The 7633-nt window shown below is 49.2% G+C and overlaps 2 protein-coding genes across 2 annotated transcripts; one reads left to right on the forward strand and one right to left on the reverse strand.

Moving 5' to 3' along the window:
* Window positions 1–2211: 2211 nt before the first annotated feature.
* UREG_07071 (uncharacterized protein) lies at window positions 2212–4322 on the forward strand (the record flags this gene model as incomplete). The annotated part of the gene is made up of 3 exons (XM_002582252.1): window positions 2212–2715; window positions 2781–3740; window positions 3960–4322. 3 exons carry the CDS (start codon window positions 2212–2214, stop codon window positions 4320–4322), a joined length of 1827 nt encoding a protein of 608 aa, XP_002582298.1.
* A 1137-nt stretch (window positions 4323–5459) lies between these two features.
* On the reverse strand, window positions 5460–7633 carry UREG_07072 (uncharacterized protein; the record flags this gene model as incomplete). The annotated part of the gene is made up of 4 exons (XM_002582253.1): window positions 5460–5659; window positions 5721–6159; window positions 6215–7147; window positions 7214–7633. The coding sequence occupies 4 exons, from the start codon at window positions 7631–7633 to the stop codon at window positions 5460–5462; spliced, it is 1992 nt and encodes a 663-aa protein (XP_002582299.1).

Below are 7633 nucleotides of genomic sequence, written 5' to 3' on the forward strand. Positions count from 1 at the left end.
TCAGCGAGGTGAACGATGTGGCCAGCCACCCAACAGAATCGCCCCTGCCGCGAAAAAGAAAACCCATCCTCGTCCCATTCATAAGCTAGTGTATGAGAAAACCTGAAAAATGACTCGGCATGTTTCAATCCATGGCCGTCTCCTATGCACACTGATGAAGATGCCGCACAGGCCCGCAAATCGCACAGGTCGAAGAATTGGCCTTTTTGGCGTTGCGAAACATCTTTGAAGACGCGACTCCACTCCCACGGCCTGGAACACGCAGAATTCTGACGTCTCGCGAGGCTAAACGCGCCGGTGGCTGCGCGACAGCGATCAAGTATCCACTGGAGGCATGGATCTTTCTTCACCCCCAATCAACACACAGACCAGGCTCCTCCGAACGACAGAGGATGCTCCGTTTAGGCCATGTATATTCAAAAAGCCTGGGAGATTTGCCCACTCAACGTTCCTCCCTTGCCTCTTGGTCACGACCGTCACAACCTCTCTCGCTGGTGGCCTAGAGGCGCATTCCGGCTACCTATCGACCAAACGAATAGAATCCATCCTGAAAATCATTGTGAAATTCTTTACCGAGTACTTTTGCTTGGTTTTCTTTTCTTTGCCCGAGAAGACAACGTAGCAACAAAGCCCTCGCGCAATAAATATCCACGTCTTGCCGGAATAGATAAAATTGATACAAATCTTCAGAATGGCCCAGAAACTATGCACAGAGCCACAGAGCGTGTTTTGGAGGATCCAGAACCCTCGCGGATGGCTGGACGCAGCTACACTGCATGCCAGTTCCGCTGCATTCCCACCGGGAATCCAACCCTGTAAGCCAAGAAGGTACGCATGCCCAGTGTCCTTGGTGACGCAGACGACAATCAAGCAACTCCCGAGGCACAAAAGCAATCTGGGGTTAGTGCGTAGCGCGGGTCGTTGAAATATCGATCAGGCTCCGAGTCTTGCGCGCTCTACCCGCGGAGAACAGCGACTGGCATTGCGGGGTGAAAGTGTGATGGCTCGTTGAGTGGCCGAATTCAAGAGTGATGCCACACGGTCAGTCTTTCAATAATTGACCATCAGCCGGGCCTTGAACAGGAGCTTGTTAGAGCACAGCTATTTTTGGTGTCTGTTCAGTTCATTGTGGTTGTTGATCACAGCTCGTTATTAACTAGTTGGACTGTGTAACTAGTTAACCAGAGAAATGGCAATCTAAGAAGACGGCTCTAAAGCATCAACAAAACACCCAGCAGTCCATGGCCGCTGCTCCCATTCCCATCATCCTCATTCCTCTCCTCTCTCTCTCTCTCTCTCACATCTCCTCTGGTTGACGCTGTGTTTAAGTTCACACATAAGCTTGGTGCACGTGACATCTGAATTTTTCCACGCTGGCAGCCTAAACAGCAGCAGGGCCAAAACGACCTGGAAGATGGATGGCATCTGGTGTTGTGGTAGTAATAGCAAATACTATTTTCTCTATTTTTATGCTTCTAGCTAGCTCTGGCTTTTGTTGGCCTCCGGTTTTGCCATCGTTATCCCAGCAGAACGCCGTCCCGTCGTGGTACTAGGAATGCCCCCATCTAGGACAAATCAAAGACCCTAGATTCCGGAATCCTCGGGTTGTTGCCGGCTGTCCATTCTGCTCCATACCCAACAGGCGTCAGGAGAGGAGCCGGCGCAATGGGGCAATCAGGGACGTTGCGGGCTATGATCATTGATCACTACGACTCCTATACCAACAACATCCTCCAGCTGCTCCAGAAAACCGCGCGGGGGGCGAATGGTGTGCCATACCCAGAATGGAACGTAGCTGTAGTTCGTTTTGACCATTTTACATGGTTGTTCTCCCCAGACATCTGCACTGGGATCCATGGCTTGCTGACGGATGGCCGGCAGGTATACGTTCAAAAAGACGATGCTGTCTTCACTGGATGCGATCATCCTATCTCCTGGCCCCGGGACTCCAAGGAAGATATCTGATTTCGGACTGAATTCGAAATTGATCAGGGATTTGAATATCCCGATCTTGGGAATATGCCTTGGCCACCAGGGGATTGGCACCGCGCTTGGTGCCGAAATCATCCATGCCCCTAATATTAAGCATGGACAAATCTGCAAAATCAGCCATACGGGCACTGGCGTGTTTAAAGGTTTGCCGCAAAATTTTGACGGGGTGAGATATAACAGCTTGGTGCTGGACGCCAAAAGTCGGTCTCCTCGTTCCTCATGTTCGTGTATTCAAAGCTGATTCCGATGTCACTCAAAGGCCTTCCTGCCGATTTAGAGCTTACTGCATGGACATTTGATCCCGAGGACCCGTTGGAAAAGGTGGTCATGGGTGTCCGGCATCGCAGCCGCCCGATTTTTGGAGCCCAGTGGCATCCCGAGAGTGTTTGCTCCACACATGGCCAGCAGATTATTAACAATTTTCGCGATATTGCACTCCAGTTCTGGGCCGGAGACCGCCCGTGGAATAATCCGACACCACGATGTCTTCTTGAAAACGCCTCTTTGCCGCCCCCTATTTCAAGCAAGTGCGCCATTGTTGAAGAGGCCCGGCAGGTGGTGTTGGGCGAGTCTCTTCCCGCTCGTCGTGCCCCCGACACACATTTACGTAGCTACTACGTCAAGTCCGTAACTCTTGGAAAAGGCCCTGAAGCAGGTGTGCTGTTCGATGCAGTTTTCCGCAACACCTCACTCGATGGTGAGGCGTGGCTTGACAGCGCAAGGGTGAGTGCTGTCCTTTGGTCTTTTGTCTCCCATCAATCCCATAGATGCTAAAACGCTCAAACCAGGTTCGCGACGTACACTCAAGAAATTCTTATTTAGCCGCCGCTTCGTTTACGCTTAGCTACTCATCTCGATCAAAGGTTCTATCCGTCTATCAGCAGGGTAAACGTTTGATGTTTGAGCGGCTCCTTTCTTCTTACTGGTCATGGCTCGACTACTTTCATTCCAATATTATCCAGAAAAACGTGGATGCGCTTGACGCGGGCTCTCTGGGTCAGGAAGCCGAAGTCGGTCAGCCGTTGCTCCAGCTAGGCCTGATCGGTTATTTTGGCTTTGAAATGAAACGCGAAGCGCTATCCGGCTACAGGTATGGGGCTACCGACCCTGGTGAAGAACCTAACACTCTCCCGGATAGTCAACACATGTTCGCAAGTAGCGTGCTCCGTTTAGACAATTATACTGGAGAGTGGAAATTGTTCAGTTTAATCCGCCGGGGCGCTGAAGATCCAATCGGTGGTCACATAGATTCTGTTTCTCCCGTTGGCCTGACAGAGGCTGAATTCGATTCCCTGCTGGAGCGTGTTAGACGTCCCTTCTCCCCCGACTTCACAAAGCTTCCTTCGACTATCCCAGAACCACTACCAAGCTTTACCGCCCTTGACGATGAAAAGTCATACAGTCAAAAGATTCGAGCTGCGCAGAATGCTATTAAAGAAGGCGAAGCATATGAGCTAACGCTCACAACAAAATTCAATGCGTCGGACTCTGGGGCGGATCCATACGCACTATACCTTTCTCTCAGGGCACGTAACCCGGCGCCTTATTCCGCTTATATCAATTTCCCAGTTCATAATATTGCCATTCTATCTTCATCGCCTGAGAGGTTCATATCCATAGATGCTAACGGCGTGGCGGAAATGAAACCAATCAAGGGAACTCTTGCCGTCAGCCCGGATAAAGAGGAGGATGAGCGGAGGAAGCACCAACTAGCGACGGACGTGAAAGAGCTAGCGGAGAATCTAATGGTAAATACAGACCGTCCGCACTATCTCTACCGGAACGAATTACTTACTGACCTCGCTAGATTGTTGATCTTATCCGTGCTGATCTCCATAACATTTCTCCGTCAAAATCAATACAGGTCCCAAAGCTGCTTCATGTCGAAAGCTATGAGACGGTCCATCAAGTACGCAACCCCAACATCCCAAAGCATTCCTCACGACTAACCCCAATCTCATCCACAGCTCGTCACGACCATCCAATCGCACATTGCCCCCAATGTAGGGGGTGTCCATGTTCTCAAGCGCTGTTTCCCACCGGGATCCATGACAGGAGCCCCCAAGCTCCGGGCCGTACAGATCCTAGACGGCCTTGAAGAAAAGCGTGAGCGCGGCATCTATTCCGGTAGTCTGGGGTATCTATGTGCCAGCGGCACTGTTGACCAATCGGTTATCATCCGCACGATTGTGAAACACGGAGATCAACTCGAGTTAGGTGCCGGGGGCGCGATTACATGGCTAAGTGAGGCGGATAAGGAGTGGGATGAGGTTATGGTGAAAGCAAACGCTGTTGCCACCGGATTGCCAAAAGGTGAAGTTGCCAAGTGAGTTATTTTGAAAAAAGCTCTTCTTGTTTTCCCTACTTAATGGTTGAATTATGGTTTTGTAATATAATAGATGTCAGGATTCAGTTTAGAGATCAGGGTAATAAGGTATTGAAGCCGCAAATAGATGTCTTCACAATATACCGCAGAAACAAGTTGTGGATGGAAAAGATGGATAATACCAGGGAGTGAGGCCATATTGCAAGACACAAGTTATATATACTTGGATGCCCAAACTATCAACGGGTAACCTACGGTTATCGATTCGACATCTACGCAAGGAGGCTCGACTGACGTTTCGGGAAATAGGACCCCAACCAAGATTTGATCGAATAACTCAAAATTGGAGTGCCAAAGATCAAAACCATTCCACATTATTACTATTAGTCTGACATGCTCCCATTACACTGCCTAACCAGGAGTCAATCATGCCCAACCTAGGAGTTACATAGGACAACTGTGTGGGAATTAACTGAAGTCTTGTTTGGGTCAGGAGAAACTAAGAGTGCCAAGTTAGATAAGTTTGGTGGATATTTTGCACAAATGTAGAAGTGTCCGTCCTAAGAATCACAGAATCTGAGAATTGAGATAATGAAATGACAGAAACAGCAACTGATGGTTGTATGTGAGCCCATTTGTATTACCGCCCTTTTATGTCATTCCAAGCCAGATCCCAATCCACTGAGCACCAACCGTAAAACACGTTAAGAAACGGACACTAACAAATTGATTGGATAGTAGCCCTGGTCTCAAGCAATGGTATCAATTCTCACTGTGATTTCAGAAAATAGATAGGAAGGAAGTTCGAAATTGGATTCCTATAAAATTGATAATAAATGGTAGGGAAAATAGGCGTTGAATAGATGGCAGGAGAGACGAAGTAAATTTAAATAGGGGTATCATGTTTTGCATGGCATCGTTTCTGGAAGTGTAGGCGAAAGAAAACAGGTAGAGATTGTCAATACCCGTACGTTGAATTCAGGGGATGTGTCGAGAGGATCGAAGGCGGATTTTCGTGGAATATTCAAAGGAGATCTATTATATTTGCATCGTTCATAACTCCAGCTTCTTCCGTCTTTCACGACAGAAAATATGCAAGCAATAGTCTGGCATCCAGTGACAGATGCTGGAGGAAACCATTTTATCGGAATCGAGCTGAACACCGGCCCATGACTTCCCCTTGGCAGACAAGTTCCGCGTTGAACTCGCTTCCATCGAGAGTAAGGTAGATGTCAAAGTAAACTCGATAAAACGTGCCTTGAGGTGTATCCATCCGTTCAAAATCTTTCTCTAAATTTTTTCTAGAGAGATCGGATGTAAGAGTGACAACCTCCTTGATGCCTGGAAATGGATCGTGGTTAGAGTAAAAAAATGTTAACAGGTGAGGAATGGAGAAACTCACGTGGATCCTTGGTATATTCCGGGCATACATCCTCATCGCAAGCATACAAGATGTCCTCATACATGAGAGTTGCACCAGGAGCCACCTGGCGGAAAAAGCTGACCTTAACCGGCTCACCAATCTTGACTCGTTCGCCTTTTTGGACGAAAATCTGACGGGTATATTTGCATCGATCCTTGCCATCCAAGCTGGGAACACGGTATTGCTCGGGGTGATGGCCCTCTTTGAATGGCTGTAATGTTGCCATTAAGTAATGGCGACGGGCAACGCGGGAGGTTACAACCCGTTCCGTGATACCGGCAGTGACGGCACCTTTGACAATCGCGGCGACAGAGTCCATTGGGCGGACAACTTTGGTTTGATATTGTGGCGGGACGTGCAACTTGATTTGCTGGAAGAGGTACTCGGACGCACCAAAGCCGCCTACGACGAGGATATTCTTTTCCCACAGTTAGCATATTCAGAGTTTAATAGACCAGCCCAGGGCAGCTTACCTGAAGTGGTCGATTTTGAGCCTGGATCGCAATAATCTGGTTCCGTACAAGCTCCAAGATTCTATTCACGACGGGCTCGAAGCACTGAAGGATTTCCTCATTGGTGAAAGTCATATATCCCTCTTCAATGCCGGCGTCAGGGAAGTCAGCTTCAATTCCAACATCGACTGCCCATTTCTGGCCATTATTTCGAAAGTCTGCTTTAATTCTATTCTCAAAATCCATTATACATTTGCCATACACCTTTCCAGCGGTCCTCGAGCCGTCGGGCAGCTTCATCTTTCGAATCTTTGCTCTTAAAATGTTGCTGAAATTTCGGTTAAGGGCAGTAGACCCGCAGGAATCTCCAGAGCCGGCCGTACACTCGCAAACTGTGAAAGGGTGTTCCTCCTCAACTTCATATGCAATCAAATCGACCGTACCACCACCGCAGTCAACAATCAGGATAGCATCATGCATCTTGAGACTAAGCAGGCCGGTCTTGGCACAGAACATCGCTGCGGCTTCCGGCTCGGTAATCAAGGTAAGCCGATTGTCATTCTCATCACGCAAGAAGCCGGCCTGGATGGCGGCAGCGCGAGTAGCGGCTTTTCCGGCATCATTCCAGATGGCTGGCACGGTTAAGAAGTAGCGGATATTTCTTTCCTCCCGTGTGAATACTTCGCCAAGAGTTTTCAACAGTTGATTTCGCATTGCTCCACGCAGTTTGAACAGATAATCTGCTGCGACGTCGATTTCCGATTTGCCTGGTGGGAGCGGGGGTAGGTTGATTGGATCAATATAGGTGTTCCCGGAGATCATCAGCTGAAGTTTGAACCATTCAACCTTTTGGACCCCTTGCTTTGGGTAGCCAGTGGGTGCAAGGGCGTCGGCGATATCTGGGCCCCATCCGACCACCTTTTGAAACTGATCATAATATAAAACAGTAGGAATCTATGGTTTTCAATTAACAAAGCAATTCATGTTGACTGTACGCCAAAAAAAATAGAAAAAACTAACCTTTTGTTTCGTATGGGTTCCCGCTCCCGGCCACTCAGTTATTATATCCTCTTTTGCTTCTGTATTTGTTGCGAACGCGTAGGCGACGCCGGAAAAGGTGGTTCCAAAATCGATCCCCACGATGAGCTGAGCCTTGCTTCGACCACCGCCTTCCAACTCCGTGTGCTGCCGGCCGGGAGGGTACTGTGATATTGACGGAGGGATGCTGGTATGCTGTGGGTGCTGGGCATAACCGCCGTAGCCGGGGGGAGGAGCACCTGCCATCTGATGGCCGTGCTGGGGATACGCGACACCGGTGTTCAGCGGTGGAGGATGGTGGCCCAGCTGCTGGTGTTGGCCTGGTGGCAGTGGACTTGCTGGTCGCCCGCCGGCAGTGTAGGTGTAGCTAGGTGGACGACCGAGGTGGTTTTGGCTGCTCAT

The sequence above is a fragment of the Uncinocarpus reesii genome, genomic scaffold (assembly GCF_000003515.1).
Source record: "Uncinocarpus reesii 1704 scaffold_5 genomic scaffold, whole genome shotgun sequence".
NCBI lineage: Eukaryota > Fungi > Ascomycota > Eurotiomycetes > Onygenales > Onygenaceae > Uncinocarpus > Uncinocarpus reesii.